At 40.5% G+C, this 27873-nt stretch overlaps 1 protein-coding gene across 1 annotated transcript in view; it reads right to left on the reverse strand.

Annotated features, from left to right (window-relative positions):
* The window catches only part of LOC122561461 (cadherin-23-like), a 100527-nt gene that overhangs the window by 19406 nt on the left and 53248 nt on the right, over positions 1–27873 (reverse strand). Inside the window, exons 21-31 of the mRNA XM_043713203.1 lie at positions 26627–26812; positions 25691–25779; positions 25151–25273; positions 21705–21820; positions 19686–19831; positions 17873–18058; positions 15478–15569; positions 11888–12001; positions 9264–9376; positions 6172–6317; positions 3442–3622 (exon numbers count right to left, since the gene is read on the reverse strand). Coding sequence (XP_043569138.1) covers positions 3442–3622; positions 6172–6317; positions 9264–9376; positions 11888–12001; positions 15478–15569; positions 17873–18058; positions 19686–19831; positions 21705–21820; positions 25151–25273; positions 25691–25779; positions 26627–26812 — 1492 coding nt within the window. The remainder of the gene's footprint in view (positions 1–3441; positions 3623–6171; positions 6318–9263; positions 9377–11887; positions 12002–15477; positions 15570–17872; positions 18059–19685; positions 19832–21704; positions 21821–25150; positions 25274–25690; positions 25780–26626; positions 26813–27873) is intronic.

A 27873-nucleotide genomic window follows, 5' to 3' on the forward strand; every position in this document is an offset into this window, starting at 1 on the left:
CCGCCTTCACTATCCTATCTACCTGCGACTCCACTTTCAAAGGAGCTATGAACCTGCACTCCAAGGTTTCTTTGTTCAGCAACACTCCCTAGGACCTTACCATTAAGTGTATAAGTCCTGTTAAGATTTGCTTCCCCAAAATACAGCACCTCACATTTATCTGAATTAAACTCCATCTGCCACATCTCAGCCCATTGGTCCATCTGGTCAAGATCCTGCTATAATCCATTGAAAGATTACAGGATTAATAACTACATTAGGCAGAGGTGGGTACTGTAGATGCTGGAGTTTAGAGTCAAGATTACAGGGGTGCTGGAAAAGCACAGCAGGTCAGGCAGCATCCGAGGAGCAGGAAAATCGATGTTTCGGGCAGGAGCCTGGTGAAGGGCTTTTGCCTGAGACATCGATTTTCCTGCTCCTCGGATGCTGCCTGACCTGCTGTGCTTTTCCAGCACCACTCTAATCTTGACAATAACAAAATTACCAACTTCCTTGTATGAATTATTATACTGCAGGAAGGTGTACATTAGATTAACTGGATAGCACACAGTTCAGAAATGGCAGAGATTTATTTCTGTTCTGGCTCAAATAGGACCAGCCCCAATAAGAGAAATTGCAGGAGAAACTCAGCATGTTTGACAGCATTGTGGAGAGAAAGCAGAGTTAATGTTTCATGTGCAGTGACCCTTCTTCAGATCTTTGATTCAGATCTTCAGCATCCAATGATCTTTGTTCTCCTTGAGGATCTGCTCCTTGTATTGTGCCTCAGAATAGGCTCAGGATGAATGTGAGTCGTAACTGAAACAAGGATCTGCTATTGGACTGAGCACTCAGAAGAAATACTATTGGAGAGGAAGGGATTGGAAGATGGAAGAACAGCTGTATTGCTGATATGAATGTTGCAAAACCCACTAAGTTACATTACATAGAATAACACTACCCTGTTCTCCACTGTACAGCTGTATACCTGGAAGTGAGGAGTTTATATACTAATAAATGATCTTAACTTTCCTGTTGCAACTGCATTCTTGGTCAATGGTCACTAGATTTAGCAAATGCTATGATGTCAAAGGAATCTATACCAAAGGAGTAAAAAAACCTCAGGAGTAGGTGGGACTTGAACCCAGGTCTCCTGAGTCAGAGGTAGGGACACTACCACTATACCCCAAGAGCCCCTCTAATGTCAGAACTTTGAAATGGGAAAAAAATGTGAATCTAAGATCAGTAATATATTATCCATGTCTGGTTAGTCCATCATTAATGAATTGTTTTGCACTGCATGTCTTTTTAACATGCGTCAATGCCTTGTTAACTCCTTGTTAAAAGATTTTAATAGCTTCCCTCTTAACACACTATCAATACCTTGTTGATGTATTTTTGTATTGTATTAATGAATGTTCAGTGAATGTTCAGTGAAGGGAACAGCAATTTTTCTGCTGGGAGAAATTAAAATAAGTAGCTAACATTGGCTGGCATGGAGTTAATTCAATGTTGTAGCTTGTATACTATTTCAATTTGCTGTAATTGGCACTTTAGCTAGCTCAGTGTTGCCACGAGAGTACAAAGACTCCACAGAGAACATCAATTTACAGCAGGTTCCAAAACAATCTGCTGTGCTGCTCTACATTCAGCTGAATACTCCTGAGCTCAGAGCCACTTTGATCAAGTCAGCAGTAAATCCATCTGCTCAGATGCATCTCCTGCAAGGCCCCAAAATCTGAATGCTTAAATAAATAATTTCCAGAACGTGAATGACAGATTTAATTGCAAGGTAATTTTCAATATCAGCTACGCAAGAATGCTTGCGCACAATCTTCACAAGCTGAATTATGGTTTATGTCTGCAATTTCAATGTTTAGAAACAAATTGCATGCATGAAAACAATTAACTGATCTGCTGTTTACAAATTTTGGAAATTGCCATGGTCAATGAATTGGAAAGTACAAATTGTAGCTATACTTAAAGTCTTCGAACTCCTGCTCTCAAGCTTGACTAATACCCTTGTTAAATATTAGTAGGTGGTTTAAGCAGCTTGAGAGGAATGCAATCAGAGTTACTGGTAAGTTCTGGCTAGTAATCTTACCATTGGCACTATTTGTATCATTAAAGGACAAGATTCACACAGTGCAAAACTGAACTGATTGGTATTTCTGTCTGTTGTTATGATATGCGAAAAAGAAATTACAAGATTAACTCTTTTATTAGTATATTTGTATAAGTAGACACCATCATGGAAGATCTTTGGTTTTCATGTTGAATATACCCAAGTTATTTGCTTATAATGCAATATAGACCTTGTATTTGACACCAAAGAAGAGAAAATGCTGGAAAATCTCAGCAAGTCTTGCAGCATTTGTAAGGAGAGAATAGAGCTGACGTTTCGTGTCTAACTGACCCTTTGTGACTCAAAACGTCAGCTCTTTCCTCTCCTTATAGATGCTGCAAGACTGGCTAAGATTTTCCAGCATTTTCTCTTCTTTGGTTTCAGATTCCAGCATCTGCAGTAATTTGCATTTATTTAGACTTTGTATTTCTTGGTCACAGCTAGCATCTTTGAAGCTGAACTGTGATTTTCAGTATTTTCAGTTTAAATCAAGCAGAATTGCAAAGTACTAATCTGACAAAATACTGCATTCAGCAACATGAAATAGGTCATTTCTTGTTTCATGTAGAATCCTATAGATAAGTGACTTGAACTGATTTCTTTATTACATTTCTGGTACTTTACTGGTGGGCCGAACTGATTCTGTGTAATATCATCTTATGAGTTGCTGTGACTAAATAATACATTCTTTGGCAATATTGGGATGAGTTGCAAGGGATAACACACCAATAACCAAAAATCTGGAGGTTTACCCACACTGTTCATTTAAGTTACATTTAACTGATAGGTGGCTCAGTGGTTAGCACTGCTGCCTCACAGCACCAGGGATCTGGGTTCAATTCCCACCTCGGGCAACTGTCTGTGTGGAGTTTGCACATTCTCCCCGTGTCTGCGTGGGTTTCCTCCAGGTGCTCCGGTTTCCTCCCACAGTCCAAAGATGTGTAGGTTAGGTGAATTGGCCATGCTAAATTGCCTGTAGTGTTAGATACATTAGTGAGGGGTAAGTATAGGAGAATGGGTCTGTGTGGGTTGCCCTTCAGAGGGTCGGTGCGGACTTGTTGGGTCAAAGGGCCTGTTTCCACACAGTAGGGAATCTAACCTAATCTTCTGTAAGAGGTAGGCCTGTTCACCCTGTCAAAATCCTCATAGTCACATTTAATATTATTTGTTAATAAGTTATTGTTGTACTTCTTTCTCAATCTAGGTCCAATTTCCCTCTTTACACACAGTGCCATAGTGGTTCACTTTAATACTAACAAGGCTTATTGTTTAATTGACAGTAATACTGGAATTAAAACTCTGGCTTTTGAATGCAACATTGTTAAAATGGTACTCACATATAGAGATATCTGGAGCACTGAGGAGGATTATCATTAATGTCAGTAATGTGGACTGTCAGTGTGGCTGTGGAGGAATGAACCCTGTCTAAATCATAAGCTCTTATTTCCAGTACTGAAGTGGTCGGCGTGTTGGTATCATCATAATCCAGGGGATAAGCCATTTTGACCTCACCTGTGTCTGTAAAGGAATTGTGCAAATATTATTGCAATGTGGAACAAAAGCAAAAAATGTTAAACTGGTGGCAAATTTGTATAAAATAAACGGATCAGGGTTACTTATCTATAATATAGCATCAACATCCTGTTTGTCACATGAAAGGTGCTTTCTTCTGGGTACTACTGACATCAGCTGCTTTATTATGTGATGCATCAGTATCAATAGAATAATAAATAATTTGTTAATCTATAGGATTAACAGCACATTTCAAATTGTTCATCGAATTGCCTTTCATAGCAACCCTTCAATTATCCATTATTCAGAATGTTATTGATAATAATGAGGTACTTCTACAGACCTCCATGAAGAAATATAGTCTTCCATTTAATAAAATGAAGCAATTAAGTTTAATTTAAAAAAAAATCCTGCTTGGCAAACCTAAGTAGCATAAGGGATTCATGACTGTAAGAAGTATGTTGTTGAACTGTTTGTGTTAATGCAAACTTTCTTTGTTGCTTTGATAACACTAAGACAATATCCTTTATGAAATCATTAATTCTCCTCAAAATATTTAAAAGTATTAAAAACAGTTGTGACAAGATCAACAATAACAACATTGGTGACTACTGAGTATGGCAGAGGTCACTGTGGGGGCTGCTTCTGCTATGATGTACATCAGTGATCTAAAGGAAAATTTGATGGCGTTAAAAGCAGCCAGAACTCAAAAGTATCATGGTCAATCAATGAAATATTTCAAAATCAACTCCTCATTTCATGAAAAAGTAGTCCATCATGTTTTCTGAAAAACCCCAAAGAAACAGAAAATTGTATGTACATTCAGATGGTATGACACAGCCCAGGGCAAGTGACACTTAAGCCCAAAACTTTTGGCTCAGTGATAGAGAAACTCCTACTGCACCACAAGACTGCCTACAGGAATCTATAAACTCTAAAGCTTATTAAACATGGTTCAAAAAGGGTCATGAGAAAATGCATCTAAAAGATGCAAGAGAGGCTGATGAGGTTTGCAATGAAACCAATCACTCCATTGCTTCACATGAAAATTGAAAAGCTTTCAATAATTCAGAAATGGTGGTAAAACTACTTACTATCAATAAAACAGTGTCAAGATCATTCCTTAATGGTATGATCATTGAAAAGGAATTGAAATGTCAAATTTTAATGCTCAAAGTTTTAAAAATTATTATTAGACCTAGATAATGTGAGGGAGAAATGTAAATTACTTTGAAAAATGAAGTCTGGTCATTTGGGCACATTTTTAATCAGATAGTCAAATCTCTCTTTATTTGATTATCATTTTGTATCAATTAAGTGCTTTGTAAGGTTGATATAGACTTTGATTTAATGCCTACAGATGCATTAGGTCTTCAATGCCTATGTACGTCTGAAATGTTATCAAACATATTAGTAAATAACTTGTGATCCAAATAACTATGATCAGCCTTTTAAAAGTGAAAATAATAGTCAGCATTTGCCATTGTTAAAGTGTAAATTGAACAGTAATTTCTGATTTACCTGGGAAATAGAATGGAGCTGCCAAAGGTGATCTTTTCTCAAAGAATATTCATCAAACGCTTGCCATTCAAACAGTCTGCAATTATTATACTTAAATGATAACCACTAAATATTCCCAACAAAGTTAGAACCTGTTCATACAAGTGAAGTGAATTTTTCATGGTATAATGGTCTTAATTTCTTGCTCTTCTTTAAATTGTAACTATTGGTGGAGTTTTATATTGTTAAATAAACCTTTCATAACAACACCAGTGTAATATTTAGGTCAAATGGTAACAAGCTGAATTAACCTTTAATTTATTTATTTTAATATGATTGATAGCCCTCCACCCCCAAAACATATCTGATTGGAGATAGGGATGTGGGGCGGGGAGGGGATCAGAAAATCTAGCTCCTGATGTTGCTTGCCCTGCTTACCTGGGTCTCAGATCACTAGGACTGGCTTTGTGCTGAATTGGATTTCTAATTGCTGCAATTTCCAGTGTAAACACCCAAAGTGTTTTTAGGCATGTATGAAATTAAGGAACATCTGCTGAGTACAAATTTCAAGCCCTTAACTCATAATAAGGACTGCTGAACTTACAGAGTGACCTCTCTGTTCATTGAATACGCCATCTCTAATTCAACACTCTCCTTACTTGTGGGTCATTCAAATTAATATGAATCAGCAGAAGTGTGTCACTGGAGGATCAGGGCACACAATGGTTTAACTCATATAGCTTGTTACCAATGCTGCCATTGCAGAAAATTCCTGCTGTTATTTTCTGAATCGGTTAGACCCGATTATATTTCAATTTTTTAGTTCAAACAAACAACCAAACTATTAATGCTTTCTGCCTTAAATGTTGCTACATTTATCTGGTAATTCTTAATATTAATCATGAATTATTAGTGGAGATGCCTCATTAAAATTTATTAAGGCTCTGTCATACATCAAAGTGCAATGTGATAGGTTTATTGTTTAGCCTTACATTTTTGTTCAAATAATCAGTGTCGTAATGTTGTGCATTTAAAGTAATTTTATATGATCTTACCTTCTTCAATCAGGAAGCCAGCATAGGTTTTCACAAACTCATAGTAAATGACATCATCTGCATCCTTGTCTGTGGCATCAACTTTTACTATCAATGTTCCTTTGGGTAGACCTTCATTAATGGTTAATGGATTTGGTGAGATTGCACTTGAAAGACATAATAAAATGGCTTGATTCTCCTATGCGTGGAATGGTGCAGCTAGACATTCGACTTCAATCAATTTTTATCATGAAACACTCTGAGAGGTAATACGTTGGACAAACCATTAGAATCACCATTATGATAAAGAACACAACTTGGATAAATGAAGTTTCTCCACTTATACGGAACATGCCTAGGTGGTTCATCACATACTCTCATTTTGTGTAAAATACAAAAGCTTTCCTTAGGACGACAGTAAAATAGAATGCACAATTCATTAACTAGATTAGCACATTTTATTTGATAATTTAACTGATTTGATACTTTAGTTTCTGATAATATCAAATAAATTGACTTTATTCTTGTGAAGAAATGTCACCAAAATAAAGAAGTGTGAGGAAATTACACCATAAAGGATAAACATTACTCAGGTGAAAATTTAGTTTTGAAAGTGAGTGACAGTGGTTCAAAAGAGATCATGAAAAATAAATGCAAGTGAATGAGATATTGGTGAGCTGTCAAGGTTATATACCAGAACATTACCTGCTCCCACCAGTGGCCTAAACATTTTAGACCACTGCTACACCACTGTGAAAGATGCCTACCGCTCCATCGCCTGCCCTCAACTCTGACCACAATGCTGTGTTTCTTCTCCCGGCTTACAGGCAAAAGCTCAAGCAGGAGAACCCCTCATGGATACTGATCCAGTGCTGGTCAGAGGAGACAGAGGATCAACTCTGGTGCTGTCTGCAATCGGCTGATTGGGCCATGTTCAAACAGTCCGCAGGTACCTTGGACAAGTGAGCCACCACCGTCACAAACTTTATCACCAAGTGTGTGGAGGACTGCATACTGAGGAAGTCAATCCAGGTGTTCCCCAACCAGAAACCCTGGATGAATCAGGAGATGTAAAACTTGCTAAAAGTCAGGCGAGAGGCCTTCTGCCCATTTAAATATAAGGAATCCAAGTATGATTTTTGCAGAGTCATTAAGACAGCCAAGGACCAACACCAAATCAGACAGACACCCAGTGACTACAGGAAGGACTGAATGACATCACAGTTCTAAAAAGAGACTGTGCGAGATAGCAGACGATGACACATCTCTCCCAGATCATCTCAAGCCTTCTATGCTCGCTTTGAGCAGAATTTCAGCGGAGAGGTAACACCTATTCCAACAAGTCCTGACGAACCTATCCCAACAGTCACTGTATCAGAGGTCAGGTCAGTTTTCCTTTGTGCGAATCCAAGGAAAGCGATGGGACCAGACGGAGTACCAGGATGTGCACTCAGTGCATGTGCAGATCAACTGGCAGAGGTCTTCTCAGACATCTTCAACCTCTCCCTGCAGCAGGCCACTGTTTCTGCCTGTTTCAAGAGGCCAACATCATCCCTGTGCCTAAGAAGGCTCGTGCAGCATGTCTCAATGACTACCGCCCAGTGGCTCTAACTTCGATGGTCATGAAGTGTTTTGAAAGGCTGGTCATGGCATTAATCAACTCCAGCCTCTCCACTACTCCTGACCCACTCCAATTTGCCTATCGGACCAACAGATCCACGTCAGATGCTATACACTTGCCCTTCATTCCTCCCTTGAACATCTTGACACCAAGAACAGCTATGAAGAATCCTACTCATTGACTACAGTTCAGCCTTCAACACTATTATCCCCTCGAAACTGATTACTAAACTTAGTGATCTCGGACTATGCCTGACTCTCTGCAACTGGATCCTCAGTTTCCTGACCCACAGACCACAATCAGTGAAGATCGGGGACAATATTTCATCCTCACTAACACTCAACACTGGAGTTCCCCCCCCCCGGGATGTGTACTCAGCCCCCTACTGTACTCACTCTACAGTCATGACTGCGTCGTCAAATACAGACTGATACCATTTTCAAGTTCGCTGATGACACCACCATAGTTGGTCAAATCTCAGATGGTGATGATACAGACTACAGACGGGAGCTGGAAAACCTGAAAAAATGGTGCACTGAGAACAAGCTAGCTCTCAATGCTGGCAAAACCAAGGAACTCATTATTGACTTTCAGCGGGATGTTACGCATGCCCTCTACACATTAACAGCACAGAGGTGGAACGAGTGGAGAGTGTCAAGCTCCTGGGAGTGGTCATCCACAACAAGCTTTCTGGACTCTTCATGTGGACGCAATGGTTACAAAGGCCCAACAATGTCTCTTCTTCCTCAGGCAGCTGAGAAAATTTGGCATGATGGCAAACACCCTTGCCAGCTTTTATAGGTGTGCCATCGAGAGCATTCTGTCTGGATGTATCACTACCTGGTATGGAACCTCTTCCATTCAAGATCGGAGACAGTTACAGAGAGTGGTGAACTCAGCCCGGGCAATCACAAAGGCCAACCTCCCATCTATAGACTCCATCTACCAGGCCCACTGTCAAGGAAAGGCCGCCAACATTCTCAAAGATCCATCCGACCCTGACAATGTTTTTCTACAACCTCTACCATCGGGGAGAAGGTACAGAAGCCTGAACACATGCATCATCTGGTTTCGTAACAGTTTCTACCCTACTGTTGTTAGAATACCGAATGGACTTACAAACTCTTAGCATTCGCCTGTACCTGTGTTTTTGTTTTTGCCACTGTTTACCTATTATTTACTTATCTATGCTACTTAACTCTGTGATCTGCCTGTATTACTTCGAGACAAAGCTTTTCACTGTGCCTCGGTACACGTGACAATAAATTCGATTCAATTCATTATCTGTCATTGTTTTTCTGGCTGGCTGGCTGTTGCTCAGGCAGCAGAGATGCCTAAACAAAGGCATCATAATGACAAAGAACATCTTTCTACTAGTAATTATTTGGGTGCACAATCCTTATAACAGTTTTAAAATAAGCACGCTCGATGAATGTCTACCTCTACATTCATTGATGTAATACACCCACAATACAAAAGCAAAACCTCTCACCTGAATAAAGGTGATTCATCGTTGAGATTTTCGAGATTAATTGTAATGGAGCCAGTGCAAGAATTAGGGGTACTCTTTCCAATCTCAGCTACTATGACTTTCATCTGAAACCTCTGTTGTAGAAAGAATTTTAAAAGGTATGGCATTAATTTTCTTATCATTTCTATATGGGGAAGATGGTAGCACAGTGTCTGCTTTAAGATTGGTGATTCTTAATCCGATGCTGTACTGGGCAGGACAATCTCTGAGAGTGTTGTGTTCCTCAGGGATATGATCATGTATGTGCAGGACAGGGAGTGGGTGGGGTGGACGCCTGCCTCATCAGCCTGGACCAGGCAAAGCCCTTTCACAGGATGTTGTGTACGTACGCATGGGATGTGCTATCCAAAATGAGCTTCGGGAAGGAAATACGTAATTGGATTCGACTGCTCTACTCCTGTATTGTTAGTGCAGTCTCAATCAATGGGTGGGAATCAGAAAGCTTCGTGGTCAGAGCTGGAGTCAGGCTGCCCACTCTCTCCTGCCTTGTTTGTTTGTATACAGTCTTTTGCAAGTCCTTCAGAAAGAATGTGAGCCTGAGAAGGGTGACTTCTGGTAGCAGACGCCTGCAGGTCAAAGCCTCCCTGAACATGGACGATGTCGCCATTTTCTATTCAGATCTACTGTCAGTGTGCAGACACCTGGGCATCTGGGTCCAGTTCCAACTGGCCTTGGGAGCCAAGATAAATCAAGGCAAGAGCAATGCCACGTTCTTGTGGAATTAGGCCAACCAATCCTTTATCCCCTTCACTATCAGGTCAGACTACTTGAAGGTACTACGTTTATGGCTTGGAGAGACCGGGATGTGCACTGAAACTTGGGAGGAGTGTATTGCCAATGTGAAATTCTGGGATTTACATATTAATCAATCGAAACCTGCATCCCCATTCCAAGTGATTGAAGACTTAACAGTCATCTCAGTTTGTCCAGCACATCACATCCGATGTCTTTGACTTTTTGCTTATAAATTCTGTGTCCTGCCCAACTAGCTACCTGACGAAGGAGCAGCACTCCAAAAGTTTGTACTTTTAAATAAACCTGTTGGACTATAATCTGGTGGTGTGTGAGGCAGAAACTGGGCAGATGGGAGCACTGCTCCTTCTCCATTGTGGGTAAAAACCTGGTCATTGGCTGTGAGGTACTCTTTCTCTTGTTGTACGTGGCACAGATCTGACCCACTCCACAAAACTGCAGTCACTCAAGCCATCTTCCACTTCCTCTGGAGGTCTAAGATGGGCCGTGTCTGCAGGGGCACCATGTACCAAGCTCCGGATAAGAGGGGCAAGGACATATCCAATGCCACCCTCATCTTGATGGCCACCTTTGAGTGTGACTGCATTAAGCTGTGCTTAGACCCTCAGTATGGAAACATCAAGTCACTATGTACTGAGATTCTACCTGTCACCAGTGTTGCAAAGGAGGGTTTGACCTCAGTTCCACAGAACACTCTGAGTAGTTGGACCATTCTGTATCACCAGTCCCTCATGGGAAAAATTCACAAAGAAGAACAGCCTTAACCACAAGTCAGTCAGGCAGTGCTAAAGAGTTGACCTCGAGCAAATGTTGCTGACTGGCACATTCCAAGGTCCAGGACTATGTGCTGAGGGATGTACTAAAGCTTGGGGCAGCTGTCGCCAAGGCTCAGTGGGGAAAGATCAATCTTTGGCAGTCTTTCTGCCAAAGTACAACCAGGGTCCATTCGGTTGACAGAACCTCTCGCTGCCTCAGAATGAACATAAATAGTTTCCTGCAGAGGCAGAAAGTACCTTTGCATTTTTTTTGCAACTGTAGAGAAACTCTGAAAAAACTCAACTCAAAATTCCAATTTTATTTTTCTCTGCAAATATTGTACAGAACTGACTTAGAACATTTGTATGTACTTGGATGATTGTTTTTAATGAATAAAGGCATATATTTGAAATAATGTAAAAGCAATCCCTGGAATTGTAAACCAGAGGCTCAGGTTCATAGTCTTGGAGCATGAGTTCAAATCCCACTGCAGCAGTGGAATTTAAATTTAGTTAACAAATTGAGAATATGTAAATTAGCTAGTGGTGTCCATGACAACGGTCAGAGTTGTCATAAAAATATTAGCTGATTCACTAATATTCTTATTCAAGAAAGGAAATCTACTATCCTTACCCAATCTAACAGACCCATAACTCTAGACATACATTAACATAGTTTTCTCAGAAATAGCCAAGCAACCCACTCCAGTCAAGAGCAGTCAGGGAAGGACACCACATACTGGCCTCAGCAGTAGTCCCCATATCACATGAAGAGAAATTAACAATCTTTTAATAGAAAGTTCAATCTAACCAAGAACAGTACAATTAATGATTGCAATTGAAAACTCAACAACAACAGCTTGCATTTATATAGCATCTCTGACATAGGAACAGGAGTAGGCTATTCAGCCCCTCACATAATGTTCCAGGGAACTCAACAGCGTGGACCTGAATTGCTGGAACTTCATACTATAAATTTCCAGAAAAGAAGCAAAACTAAACCTGTTTAATCACAACTGTTGTTAGAATAGACAAGACATTTGCAAGACAATAAGTAGTTAAATCCCAGCCATTTACCGTCAAACCATCTTCATAATCTAACGGTGAAACTGAACTTCTGGAAATCAATCCAGTGTTGGCGTCCAGAGTGAAAAACTGAGCAGTTCCTGCAGTTTCATCGGTAATACTGTACTGGAATGTGAATATAGAAAAAGAATAAGTAAATGTTGCAGAAATTCAGAATATAATCTCATCGTCTGTGAATTTTCAAAGCTATAGTTTATTGGTATTTTGTTCAATCACAAAAAGAATAATGAGTTTAATAGCCATTTGACTTCTCTACGGAAGTGGAAGATTATCTAAGACTAGACAATCTCTTATGACCATTCACATAGATAATCAAAGAATTCACCGACCTTTAGCTTTGTTCCAACAGAATGCATGGTGACAATTCACTTTTTGCACAGTCACGCCAAACTTTACATTCCCACAGCATCACCCTGACCAATTAGAGTCTACCTGCCTTGGCTGAGATCAAAGATTGACAGTTAATTATTTTTGTATCTTCAGGCCCATGATGGTCCAACCAATCAACACGTTCTTCTTCCCAGCCTTTTAGCTTAGACCAAGTTTGAGTTCCAAGTTGCTCGTCATTGCTGGATCGTGATTGGAATTTGGAGGATCATCAGTTGAACTGAGCTGCTAGTGGTGTTTCTTTATGCTGGCCTTTTCCTAATGGTAACTCCGTATACAGCTATGGCAATTACAAATGTCTACGCCACAAGCCAGGTGGTTCAGAACCCAGCATGACAGTGAAAACATTTGAAAAAAGAACTTTGGTTGATCAGGCCTTCTTCAGGAAGAGGATTCTCCTGGACTCTGGGCTGTACAGTCTGTTTCCCAGGACACACATCAACTGCGTCTGGCAGACTATCAAGATGTTTTTTGGTCTGCCTGAAACTTATTTTTCTTCCAGTGTGAAGAATTGACTTCAAATGAGTGTTGCAGACTGTCACATTGTCCTTGACTTTGCAATGTGCTGTGAGATGGACTAAAATTTGGGGCAGCTGCTGCAAAGGTGCAGTGGAGATAGATCACTGTCTAAAATCCTTCTGCCAAAAGTATAACAAGAGTCTGTTCACTTATTAGACCCTCCCTCTGTCTCACAAGATAAATAAGTAGTATCCTGCATGAGTAGGATAATGCTTCTGCTTGCAACTGCAGGGAATGACAAATTTCAATTTTGTTTCTTATAAATGTAAAAACTGTACTGAATTGTTTTAGTACATTATGTATGTACATAACATTTTATAAAAACAATCAGCACCTTCCTCTCATGTTGTAGAAATTGGAGGCACCTTTTTCAAGTTTGCTTCTTGTATCCTAGTTTGGTCAGTTTAAGACAAAAAGCTTGACTACTTATCTCCTTTTTAAGTGGGCGTAATCCAGAAGATGCATTGTAGTAACTTACAAAGTCTCCTCCAACAGCACTTTCCAAACCCACAACCTCTGCTGCCTACAAGGACTTAGAGACACACTGCCACCTGCAAGTTCCCCTCCAAGCCACTCACCAACCCTGACTTGGAACTATACTGTGACTGGCTCAAAGTCCTGAAAGTCCATACCCAACAGTGATGTGGGCATCCCTACATCTCAGGGACTGCAGTGGTTTAAGAAGGCAACTGACCAACATCTTCTCCAGAGCAATTAGGGATAGTAATTAATGTCAGCCTAGCCATGGACAACCCTGTCCTTTTAACAAGTACATTTTGACAAAAAAAACATGCATTCATCTCAGATTTATAACGCCAGTAGGTTTTTGTCCTGTAATGGGGAAGAAATCTTACAAATTTCATATTAGGGCGGGACTTCTATCAGAATTTAAATCTGACTTCAAGCTTAGTGTCAAGATTACTGTGGTGCTGGGAAAGCACAGCAGGTCAGGCAGCATCTGAGGAGCAGGAAAATCGATGTTTCAGGCAAAAGCCCTTCATCAGGAATCCTAGCTTAGTGTGCCCACCTCTTGCTTTTTACCAGCATTAGCCAATTAACAGCTCCCCTCTGAGCTCCCTGACTAATTAGGGTGCAAGCCTGGGAGATTCTATTATCGAATTAATTCTTAATTAAAGGGAATATGGTGAGTTTCAGTAAAGATCATGATGATTGGGATTTTTGATGCTGCTTCAAGGGCAGCAATGTTTGCCCCACTATTCCCATTAGGTCCTGTGAAATCTGAGGAAGTTAAGAGCCTCTCCAGCCAACTGAAGCAATGGAAAGAAGCTGCTGACAGTGACAGGCACTTTGTTGGCCATTGGGAATGTGTTCCCACCTGCTCCAAAAGGAAGGAAGTCCTGTTCCAGAGAGTGCCGATGATCTGCACAGACAGCCTGATACACTTGAGGCACTGTTGCTCTGACCTATTGAGAGAAGCAATAATCTGTCTGTACATTCTATGTTGGGGATCTTATTTCCTTCAAACTGGATCTTGCAGTGTGATATGCAGCCAAAGAGAAGACATGTTGCTGGAAGTGGTGAGGCTTGTGTTGCTGTCTTGGAATAAAGGTGGAAAATGGGGCTGATATGATGGAAGCTGGGGACAGCGCAGTGAAGTGTTTTCCAACAAGTTGACAATCAACTGTAAAACAAGTGATCACACTCACTAAAAGATGAAATGTTGTAAAAGGTAGCCTCCATTGGCCACTGCTGGAGCCCTTCAGTTTCTCTGATCCAAGCTTTTCCAGCCAATCAGTTTGAAGCAGCTCTTGCTAGTACACTCTTGTGTCAGTGACCTTGGCAAGTGGCTGATTGAGAAAGAAATAACTTCCACATTTGGAAGGCCAAGATCTAAAGCTGGAGGCCATCTTAACTGGCTTCTTAAATTTAAGAAATTCTTCATTACTTACCTCTCGTATCCAAGAGCGTTCCCGGTCAACTTCAATCTTCCCATACCCGCACCTCCCCAAAGAAAAGTCTGGAGAGGACAGGATCCCAACCCAATATCGTATCCTGTAAATTTCCCACTGGGTTCACCCCTGAACTCACTTCTGACAGCCAGGAAAAAGCTTGCCATAAATTTTGTTTGAGAGGGTACATTCAGTGTAAGACGTGAACATTATTAAGCATTACCATTCTTCTAACTGGCTTCTGTGGACTATAATGTAACATTTATTACTGGTGGTTTCTGTCAGAAAATTAATATACTCTGAGTTACTTTGTTACTTTAATATATCTGTTCATCAACTTTAAAGTAACCTGGTTAATAAAATTAAATTGGTTACATATATCACTGAAATTAATTACATCCAGTTTGGAAACATGAGCAACAACTTACATTTATATTGTGCCTGTGACGTAGCAAAATGTCATAAGGTGCCTCAAATGTGCAATCATGCAAATATAGACACCAAACTAAAACATTAAGTTGGATACTGAAAACCTGGTCAAAGAACTAAGCTTTAAGGTTGATCTCAATGGAGGAAAGATGGAGGGATCCAGGGAAAGAGAATTATCTAAAGGAAGTAGGACCTATGGAGATCTGCACTCTCAAGTACTATATACACTTTTATTTTCTTCCCATAACAACCAATGAATAAACATAATTTCTTCATCCTAACTTAATTTGTATTTCCTTATTGTTCAAGTAAGAATATTAATCTGAGTTTACTCACTGTAATAGAATCATTGACATCTGGGTCAGCAGCAAGGATCTGATAGACTGATGCAGAAGTGGGAAAATTCTCAGGAATAACAAGAGAAACACCTGGTTTAAAAAGAAAAGCCATCAGATAATCTAAATGTGGAATACACTCCCATCTCATAGAGACGCCTTGAGCTTCATTTCATAATACACTGGAAATTCATCTTGTTCTTTCTTCAGTTATGTCTTTTCTCTAATTAGCTCTTTTAAAGAAGGTTAGTAAGGTTAACACAGGAGTTAATGAATTGCATAGTGTCGTTGCTCGGTCAATTCTATTTGAAGGTTGTCAATCAATTTTAATAAATTGTGGATAATCTATTGACTTCTATTTATTATACAGGAATCCTTAAACGTACAATCTGTACGTAAGGCAGTTAATCACTTCTTTTATGGATAAAGTTCTTCTGTTGATTACAATTTTAACAAAGATGGAATTTTGTGTTATGCTCATGTAGCTTTCTGCAAGACTATCGAAAGAAATTCACATCCTTCATGTACTCAAAAATTCCTAACCATGAATGGACAATCAATTTTAACCACAAACCTCCTGCACAATCAGCCAATTGTTGAATAGACTCAAAGTGAAGAAAATTGATTAGAGTAACAAAGGAAGCTGCGATGGGGCTAGATGGCATTGGGAGGGTGAGGGGAGGTGAGGACTATTCACCCTCCCATCAAAAAAGCCAGTCAGAAACTGATGACAGTAACACAACATGGAAAGGAATAACATGGGCAGCATAGCACTTTTTTCCCACACAAGTCAGCAAGCCCATAGGAGCTGCCACTTGATCTGATTACTATCAGCCCCACAAGCAGCACCATGAACTCAGCAGAAAAAACCCTGAAGGCAACCATGGAACCTGAGTTTGGGTATGTCCACACCATTAGTTGGGGGGCGGGAGAAGGAAGAGGAATTGAGGGGGGTAAGTTTTGGAGAACAGGAAGGTAGGAAGGTGGTGGGTTCCCGATTCGAAGGGAGAGTGGGAATGGGGGAGGTGCCTGTTGTGCAGAGAGTAACCCAATTCCTGTCCACCCTTTTGCATTCTGTAATCCAAGGTCAGCTACTGCTCCCTTGACTGTATATCCTCAAGCATGGCTAGCATACCTTTTAACGAGCACAATGGATCCTTCGTTTATTTACGTGTTGCTGACATTGGAGCTGACACACTCTTTATTATGTGATTTGAGCTCGGATTGTTGAGAAGGTAGTGGGCTAGCAACCAGACCTAACTTATGTGCGCACCCATTGAAGCATGCCCAGTGGAGGCATTTCATATTGAGTCCTGTATAAAGGGTGGTTCATAGATATTTACACTGAAATCAAAATGTTGAACTGGGAGAACAGAGAGTTTAGCACAGTTACCAAATACTCAAAGTGGCAGTTATTAAGCTGTTTTTATTTTTGAATGAGGAAAAGGAGTCGCAAGGTTTAAGGGCTGTATGCCAGTGAGCAAAGTCCAAAGAGCTGAAATCTCAGCTGCAGTGATGGCTCGAAGGAAGGTCAGATTGCAAACAGGCCAGTGCCGCAGTGAGGATCCTCGGGAAGTGTTGAGCTGGAGTTAGAATGGGGCAATTCTAAGGAGTTAAAGCTGACAGTAAAGCAAGGTCATGCAGACCAAATGAACAGTACATCATATGGTGCTGAAAATGTGTTGCTGGAAAAGCGCAGCAGGTCAGGCAGCATCCAAGGAGCAGGAGAATCGACGTTTCGGGCATGAGCCCTTATTCAGGAAGAAGCCTGAAATGTCGATTCTCCTGCTCCTTGGATGCTGCCTGACCTGCTGCGCTTTTCCAGCAACATATTTTCAGCTCTGATCTCCAGCATCTGCAGTCCTCACTTTCTCCTAGTACATCATATGGTACAAGTTGCAGAATTTGGACAAGTTGGAACTTTAATAGAATTAGCATTTGTTTTGCCAGAAAGAAAGGAGTCTGGATTGTTGATTCATTTTATAGTAACTAATAGGCAGTTTCACTGAGATTGGCAATGATCAATCATTCTATAGACGACACTATACATAAAGGATATTTGACCTAAATTAAAATACATAAACTGGTTTAGCACAATCAGACAAAATCTTAATTTTAAATGGCAGAAAATTTCTACCTACTTTGCCAAAAGTAATCCTCTATTTTCTGCCTGGAAGAAAATATCTTCCTTTAATCACTTTAATTCTATTTGTAATTAATTTAGGTTTCAATCCAACTGTGTGACACTCTGCTAGCTTTTTTTCTCCCCACATTGGACTTTACAGGTTAACAGCTGGAATTTTGACCCAAATCTGAAATTCCAGATCTTCTCTTTGACTAATTATTGAAATTGAGATAGTTTTATTACTGGAATTTGCAAATTAAGAAGTACATACCTGCTCCCACAGCGAATGCAGGGTCACAGACAGGTGCTTCATCCACATTATCCACTGACACTGTCAGAGTGTAAGTAGACGAGTGTGTCTGATTGTTATCGTATGCTCTAATGGGTAACAAATAGACTTTTGCAACATCAGGGCTGTCATAGTCTAGCCGCATCTGTGAAGTGATATCGCCAGAATCTGACAAATGAAAAGTGACATTTGTTAAATATTAAAATCCTAATCTTGCAATTCTTTAGGTAGTAATGAATGGACTGTGTGTCATACACTCTGCCCATTTGAACTCCTGTTGACCAATTTTTGAAGGCCCCCAGTGTGAAATTTGAGGGCAAATTTCAAAAAAAAATTGGTGGGGTCACAACTTATGCACAGCAAGATCCAACAAATAGCAAATAAATCAGAATATGTTTTATTGATGTATATATATTGGTCAGGACACAGGGAGACTTACCCATTACTCCTGTAAAATTATATTTCTGGGAAATCTTTCTGCATGCATCTGCTACTATACAGTCAACCGCTAGAGCTGCCATTGACTGTATAGTACCCTAATCTTTGTAATTACTTGGCATCAAATGAGCATTGATACTCATGAATCACATTACTCAATTACGTACTAGGCAAAATGTCTTTTTGGCTTGACGGCAGCCTCCTATCAATAGAGAAAGCCACTTGATTTTACTACAAAGTAACAGTGTGAGATGGCTAGCATCACCTGCCCTTCAAATTTTTGAGATACTTCTTCCTGGTAATCTGAGGTGGACTCGGTCACAGCCAAAGTGGGTGTTTCATGAGTTTGTGTTATGTGCAGTGAATGATGGTTCGAGAATCAAATTTCTTCACTGTGACATTGACATGTCAGAAGTATGCTAGGGATAAAAGGTGAATGGTCATTTTATTAGAGATGCATTTTTTACAGTAACCAATGAAGATGTTAGCAAGGGCCTAGAGGGGATTTCAAGGCAACACCATTTCAGTGCAATTGAAATTGAAATTAACTGAGTGAATTGTTAAGTACAATGAAAACATATTCACACACCGTAACACATCTATATTGTTATGTTATACAGATAATCCCCAGGTTACAAACGGGTTCAGTTCTTGAATATGCCTGTAGGTTAATTTGTATACAAAGTGAAATACTAAGATAAGAAATAAACTAGCCATTTAAATACAAGCAAATGTTTGCATATCAGATGTTTTAATGTTAATGTACCACTATATTGGGATTTTGTTTGTAAGTATGAGCATTCCCACTTTGGATATTGGTAAATCAGGGACTGCTTTTGGTAGTGTAGTGCAAATGTGAGTGATATAAGAACTCGTGGACCCAACCTGACTCTCAGCTGTTTGCCTTGTATAGTCTTTGTAAAAATTGAAGGAAAAGTGTGGAAAACTCATTTAAAGTTCATTTCATAATCATACGTGGAAAGGTATATCACTGCATAGACAAAAGGAATTTGTCCATACATTGCACTATTTTTATTGAGAAAAAGGTTCATTATCTCTGCTGCATTGCATTTCCCATTCAGAGTTGACTTGCCTTGGTTTGAGTTTGTTTTAGTCAACTGTGAATGATAATTCCTGTTGCATCTCAGTGCCAATAATGGTGGTTGTTTTTGTAATGCTTTTCTCTTGTTGTTTAAGTTGGCGTTACCTCACCAAGTTGAATTCCTTGCATGTTAATCCAGATTAGTGCAAGACATAAAGCTTTGACTTTGTGTTTCTTTTTTAGCAATGTTTCAGTTCCTTTCCCTGTGTGCTTTGTTGATGCTCATGTTTTTGCTGCAAGCGAAAACAGACTTACCAATGTCTATTGAGAAAAAAGGTTGAGGATCAATAAACTCAAAGGAAACATTATCACTTTCATCCAGGTCAGAAGCTTCCATCTTCACCAGCAGAGTACCAATAAACACTTCCTCTTTTACATGAATTGTGTCCGAGGGGATTGGACTGTTAAAAGAAAAAGTTTCAAATGTTCTAAAAGTAAATATTTAGTAAAGTTAAACTTAATACATATAGTATGAAGACTCATCAAATGTATTGCTGATTTATCAATACTTCATTCTATGAAATTTCTGCTTAGAGTAGACTTGATAGCTCTCCAGCATGACTTATGGCAGTTTTACATTGCTACAAGAATTCCAGTGTCAGATTACCTGAAGCAACTCTTAGTAAGTGAAATTCAATCTATTTTGTATAATGTGCAACAGTGGACCAGATTTTTATCTTCTACTGGAGGCTCAATTTAATCTTAAAAAGCTGAACTTACATTTGCTGGAAAATCTATTTTCCTTCACCTTTCAACCTGGTACCATTTTTGTGTGGCCTTTCTGTAGATTGAAAAGGCCTTGGGTGCAAAATGTGAATACACCTCTTCTGAGGAGTGCCAGAAAATTGTATTTGCTTCTGCACACAACTTCCATGAATTGGTGCAGGTTGTGGAAGTGCTGAAAAAGACACCTCCGAAAAAGTGTTCGTGACAACTGGGCGAAACCATGCTGAGAAGTCAGACCATTCTGTCAATTTGAAACATCATCATTAAATGCTATATTGTCATGAAGATGTGCTTTCCATGTAATTATTTATTTCAGGCCACAGAAAATCCGGTGCAATTTGGCTGCATGTGACATAACTGACCATTGAGGCACTGATCTTGTGTCTTCTGTTTGAATATCTTTAAGTTTTAGCAAGAACTGACAACACGGTAAACTCTCTGCCATCACTTAACTGAGCCCTCAACAAGCTGTTTTCCTTCGTAATGGTGTATTCAGAAACAGAGTTGGTTCTCAAGAGCTTTCAGTCATATGCCTGTGATATTACTGTCTGTCTGCTCATCCTTAGTCTCCAAAATGAGTCAAAGAAGAGTCGTAGAGATGTACAACACAAAACAGACCCTTTGGTCCAACTCATCCATGCCGAGCAGATATCCCAACCTAATCTACTCCCATTTGCCAGCACTTGGCCCATATCCCTTTAAACCCTTTCTATTCATGGACCTATCCAAATGCCTTTTAAATGCTGTAATTGTACCAGCCTCCACCACTTCCTCTGGCAGCTCATTCCATACACGCACCACCCTCTGCATAAAAAAGTTGCCCCGTTTTATATCTTTCCCCTTTCACCCTAAACCTATGCCCTCTTGTTCTGGATTCCCCCACCACAAGGAAAATACCTTGTCTATTTATCCTATCCATGCCCCTCATGATTTTATAAACCTCTATAAGGTCACCCCTCAGCCTCTGACACTCCAGAGAAAACAGCCCCAGCCTATTCAGCCTCTCCCTATAGCTCAACTCCTCCAACCCTGGCAGTAAACAAACTTTTTTTAAAAATCAGCCTCTGCTTGACTAAGGTATCTATGCATTACAATCTCTCTGATCAAAAGGTTGGTAGAAGCAGAAGATCTTTCCATATATAGAAGTACTCTGGATGTTTCCGTAAAACATTGTAAACTGCGTGGCTGCAAACCTATTGCAGGAAGGTGAGGTTAGGCTGGAAAGGTTGTTAGGGACAGGCATGAATGGACATGATGGGTTACAAGGCCACTTTATGTACTGTAAATTTTCTACCATATCTAATGATAAACAATTGATATGTTGACAGCCATCCTCTGTACAATTTAAACTTCGATTTATAGCTTTTCTCTAGAAAATTCACTTCTTTCATGTTCAGTACTTGTTTCTGTAATGTCAGTTCCTATAAACATCATAACATACAATAAACAGATCATACTCTGCAGAGTTAGGGATAGAGTTATGGCAGTTGTAGTCATTTCTATTAGCTGGTGAGTAAGCAACATTAAGATTATATTTGTTTTACTTACGTAAATATAGGTGCTTCATCATTCAAATTATTAACTGTTATAGTCAGAGTTCCTTTGCATGACATCTGTGGAGGGGGACTTCCTTCATCATTTGCCACAATCTTTAGTGTGAAAAGCTATGCAAATCAATAGGAAAAGAATAAGCAATGTATTTTTTTTTAACAATCTGCTTTTGTGGCTGTATTCCATACATCTGTTCTATCAATTAGACTTCGTTAAAATTTACAGCAGTTAAATTGATACCAGTCAAATTGAGTTATATTTGAGGTTCAACAATGCAAAAGATATTGCTGCTTGGCAATGAATCCTTGCTATATACAGCTTTTAACACTTTGCAGTTTCCAGTTCCGACATCCTGTTCATTTCCTTTTGAGGGAAAACAGTTGCTGATGCTGCCAGCAAAATGGCCGCTGTCTTACATGATGAGGTGCCTACCCAACCTTAAATCCTGCCTTGGGGTAATGGCATTAAATTATGCTTGGTGTCTCTCTGTGCTTCGTTAAATGCAGCAGTGCTGTGACATTGCACATCTGTGTCTTACTGCTGTTGTTGAATAGATTACAAAATAAATGGTGCTGTGATCTTAAAATTTTATTGTTTTATCAGTAGGGAAAAAGCTGGAGTCCATAATAGGACCATAACATATAGGAGCATAATTAGACCAGTTGGATCATTTGATCATGGCTGATATGTTTGTCAACCCTATTCTCTTGCTGTCTCCCTGTAATCCTTGATCCCCTTATCAATCAAGAACCCATCTATCTCTATCTCAAATATACTCAATGACTTAGCCTCCACAGCCCTCTGCAGTAAGGAGTGCTACAGATACACCACCCTCTGGCTGAAGAAAGTCCTCCTCATCTCAGTTCTAAAGTGTCATCCCTTCACTCTGAGATTGTGCCCTCAGGGCCTAGTCTCTCCTATTAATGGAAACATCTGCTCCATGTCCACTCTATCCAGGCCTTCAGTATTCTGTAAGTTTTAATCAGATTCCGCCACATCCTTTTAAACTCCATCAAATACAGACCCGATTATAAAAGATATAATCACTAAAGATTACTCCTCACTAGAGAGGAAGAAAAGGACAACCAACTCCCATTCCTAGACGTGATGGTACAGAGAACACCGAATGGAGAATTCACCACAAAGGTATACAGGAAAGCCATACACACAGACCAAGTCCTGAACTGCGAAAGCAACCACCCCAACACACACAAAAGAAGTTGCATCAAGACACTGTTCAAAAGGGCCACAACACACTGCAGCGCACCAGAACTGCAAAAAGAGGAAGAAGAACACCTCTACAATGTATTCGCTAAAAATGGATACCCCCGCAATTTCATCAACAGATGCCTAAGGGAAAGACAATGGAATGAGGACATGCCACAACCCAAAGGACTAGCCACGTTACCATACATCAAGAACATTTCTCATCTGACAGCCAGACTACTACGACCACTAGGACTTATAACTTACAAACCAACAGCCACTCTCAGACAACAACTCACTAGGACAAAGGACCCGATACCCAGCATGAGCAAAACCAACATAGTGTACAAAATCCCATGCAAGGACTGCACAAAACACTACATAGGACAAACAGGAAGACAGCTAATGATCCGTATCCATGAACACCAACTAGCCACGAAACAACATGACCAGCTGTCCTTAGTAGCCACACAAGCGGATGACAAGCAACAGGAGTTCGACTGGGACAACACTACTATTATAGGACAAGCCAAACAGAGAACAGCCAGGGAATTCCTAGAGACATGGCACTCATCCACAGATTCTATCAACAAACACATCGACCTGGACCCAATATACCGGCTACTGCAGCGGACAGTTGGAACCGACAACCGGAAGCGGCAGAGACAAACCACTATAAATGCCGGAGGAAACAACACAGAAGCGCTTCACAGGAGGCTCCCAAGCACTGAGGATGTCACCTAGACAGGGGACGAAACGTCTGCAACACAAATTCCCAGCTCGGCGAATAGAACCACAATAACGAGCATTCGAGCTACAAATCTTCTCACAAACTTATAAAAGATATAATAGTGAAGCACTTAAAAAATAGTGACAGCTTTAGATAGAGTCAACATGAACTTCCAGAAGGGAAATCCTGCTTGACAAATCTATTGGAATTTTTCAAGATTTGATAAGGGAGAGTCAGTGGATATTGTTTATTTGGACATTCAGAAGGCATTTGATGAGGTGGCTCAGTGGTCAGCACTACTGCCTCATACCATCAGGGATTTGGGTTCAATTCCAGCCTTGGGAGACTATCTGTGTGAAGTTTGCACATTCTCCCTGTACCTGCGTGGGTTTCCTCCGGGTGCTCCGGTTTCCTCTCACAGTCCACAGGCATGACGTTTAGGTGGACTGGTCATACTAAATTGCCATGGTGTCCGGGGATATGCGGGTTAGCCGTGGGAAATGCAAGGATAAAGATAGGTGAATGAGCCTGGGTGGAATGGTCTTCAGAGAATCTGTGTGGACTTGTCTGGCAGAATGGCCTATTTCCACACTGTAGGGATTCTATGATTAGAAATCAAAAGGTCCCAAATAAGAGATTGACATTACATTTGTGTTCTTCACCCAACGTAGGGAGTGAACTGGAAATTGAGAGGAACATAAAATGAGGTGTGATAATAGAGTGTATTGGACAGGTATTGCCACCTGGGGACACTGCCAACTATACCCTGGCTACCTCATTGAGGGGCTCCGGTAAGGAACAGGCCACCTGAATGGGCAGCCTGTGCCTTACAGAGGGACCCATCCCTTCAGTAACAAGGACTTTTCTCGGGGAAGACCATCCCACCTTTCGTATCAATGCCTTGCTCCCTCACTGGGGCCTGCAAGTATATTCCCATTGATACCCCAATTCCATTTAATAGGTCTCTGGGCCTCCTTTGACTGACCTACAAGACACCAAAAGTTTGCTGAGCCTCTGCCTTACGGCTGTTGGGAATGGACTAGCCTTTGTTAGAGGAACTAAAGTTGCAATGGTAGGCAATTAATTGTCGGGTGGTCAATGTTAAATCTAGATGGGACTTCCAGAGTCAACTCAGTTGAGGCTGCCCCTAATATTCCAGTCAGAGGAGCAGGGCCACCTTAAAATTCTGACCAGTGCTTTTGCCTTTTTATATTCACTCACAATTTATAACAAAAATAAAGCCTGGTCATGCCTTCTGCAGCTGTTTTAAATTATTTTTTTTTTAACAAAAACAATGTAAACAGTTCTCATAAGTTATATACAGTCTTGAGGTTAAATGATAAATCTGATTGAGCAAGCGAGTGATTGTTCACTCCTGTCATTTAGTTTTAACTAATATGCAAATACTAAGAATCCATGGCCTATTTCGGGATTTGATCTCCTCAGTTCAGTAAATAATAAAACAGAAATAATATACATTGTTACTGGTCAATTAAACTTTCCTTACATGATATGTGTTGTCATAGTCTAATGCTATTGTAGAGTTTCTGAACACGATTCCAGTATCAGGATCAATGCTGAACAAATATCCTCCTATAACAGGACTAGACTCCTGGGAATCAATACTAAACTGAGAGAAAAAACAAAAAAATAAATACTCATTAGTTGTTATTCAGAATAAATCATGTTACTAACATTTCATCCAGATGTCGTTACGTGGTGTTTTCAGTATAAGTTCAGAAGATGAATCAAACACTGTCACTTTGACCTTGAGAGAGGGTGGAATAGAAGGATTGTTGATAGGGTGAAATGTGGCAAATGATGGGTTGTGGGGATCGGTGAGGGTCGTGGGGGAGCAGAAGTAGTATCATTGACCTAAGGCTTGAACAAGGTAGTTTTATGCTCAAAGTTTGGTTTGAAATTGCGTAAACTACTGCTTTAGATGCAAAATTTTGATATGCTTTTTGGAAGGCACACTGGGCCACATTTCCAAAATGGTCCTGTGTGAATATCTATTTGTACGATTCAGATATTAGGAAAAACCTACTGTCATTGAATCCTCTACATCAGGGTCTGTCGCAGTAACTTGGTAGATGGACTTCAGATTTGGGTAGTTCTCATCAATGTTCACTGTGGCTGCAAAATAACCACAATTTTTGACAATTTTTAAATGCATATAACATTTACAGACTGGTCATCATCTCATTCCTCTCACCACCACCACTACCTCCCATTGTCTGACCTGTCGTTAGTGAATTTCATCTTGCTGTTCTTCTTGCTTCACATTTATCAAGCGGATTCTTCACAGACTTTGCTTCCAATAGTTCAGTGGTTAGCACTGCTGCCTCACAACACCAGGAACCTAGGTTCAATTCCATCCTTGGTAAAAACAATGACTGCAGATGCTGGAAACCAGATTCTAGATTAGTGGTGCTGGAAGACCACAGCAGTTCAGGCAGCATCAGAGGAGCAGTAAAATCGACGTTTCGGGCAAAAGCCCTTCCTGATGAAGGGCTTCACTAATCCAGCACCACTAATCAATTCCATCCTTGGGCAACTCTGTATTCTCCCTGCATCTGCTCTGGTTTCCTATCACAGTCCAAAGATGTGCAGGTTGAGTGGATTGGCCATGCTGAGTTGGCCTAGAGTGCCCAGGGATGTGCAGGCTAGGTGGGTTAGTCATGAAAATGCAGGGTTGTGGGGATAGGGTAGAGGGATGGATCTGGGTAGGATGCTCTTTGGAGGGTCGGTGTGATTCGAAGGGCCAAATGGTCTGTTTCCATACTGTCGGGATTCTAATGTAACTTGTATTTCATACAATAAAATGCATCTTATTAAGATGAGAGCCTCTTCGAAAGATTTACTTGAGATTGATGCCCTTTCACTCTAAAGCTACTAGGCCCTTCCACACAGTCAAGAAAAAAGGAATGGTGGCAGCATTCTTCTCCCCATTAAAAATGATAAAAGTTAGCTTTATGCTCACCTGTTCCCTGCACAAATGCTGGAGATGTACACACTGGAGGTTCATTGACAGGTTGTAATAATATAGTCAGTGTCACTGTGACAGTATTGAAACCCTTGTCAATGGCAAACACTTGGAGTGAATAGGATCGTTGTGTAGTGCTGCTATCATAATCTAAAACTTTTATTGTTGTCAAGATCCCTGTGACTAAAGACAAAAAAAGAAAATATTAATTTTCAGCCTACAAACCCGTAAGAGAGCAGCTTAGAATCTCAAAGGAATAAGACCCAATATTCAGGTCCTCCTTATAGTTTCAGTAACAATGCCCATCATACCAGTGTACCTTATAGTTAATTGCTATCATGCAAAAAACATGATGATTTGGTAGAACAGCAAGTGTTTGAATTCTCTCCCACACCAGGCCAAGTGAACTATGTTAGTCCTGACCCTGAAACAGGATGGTGACAGCAAAGCTTCCCAAAGTGAGCAACATTACAAACAGCAACATTATAAACAATCTAGTGGTGTAGCAGTTTCAGGGCAATCCCCAGTTTTAAAAGGAAAGGCCTGCAGAAAATGGCCTTTTGTGAAAAACTGGTCAACCTGGCATCTGTGCAGGCAGGATTTCCCAGCAGGCCTGCCAGAGTAAGGGCACACCTTCTTCCGGGGACAAAGATCCTCAGATGTATGAGACAACTCGACTAACAAAATGGCACCCGTCAAACATTACATCAAGGGACAGAGATAGAAATGGTAAAGAACCCCAAAACTGTGAACAATTGAGCATGTCTAGTTAGTGAGATATCGATTTACTCTAATCTGAAAACAGTTTGGGAGGCTCCATGAAGTCATCAAAATTTCAGTTAATTAAATTTGGGATGGTATCGACTCTTTTGTTTCCACAACTGACGAGATTAAGCCGGCCCCAGCTATCACCAGAGATGTTTTGTGAAACGGAATTACCTGAGGGGCGGAGGGGCGGAGCTGGCTGGCCCTTTGGAATTGCAAAGGTAGAGGGGGCAGCAGGACCAGCTATCAGGGCTCTGTTCCTTTCTCATTCTCCTCGCTCTGAGCTCGCTGTGTCTCTGGACACCAACCCTTTGGGGCTGAAGACATCGATCCTGTCTGTGACCTCGGACTTCAGAAGTCCTCAACAACACCTCAGGCAGAAAGGGAGCCCCACTGGATAAGCAAAAAGTCCCTCTGAGACTGGAAGTACCCTTTTCAGGCCTGGGTCACTGTTACTCTGGGGTAGTTGGTTAGGCATG

This window comes from Chiloscyllium plagiosum, chromosome 23, assembly GCF_004010195.1.
Source record: "Chiloscyllium plagiosum isolate BGI_BamShark_2017 chromosome 23, ASM401019v2, whole genome shotgun sequence".
Taxonomy (NCBI): Eukaryota; Metazoa; Chordata; class Chondrichthyes; order Orectolobiformes; family Hemiscylliidae; genus Chiloscyllium; species Chiloscyllium plagiosum.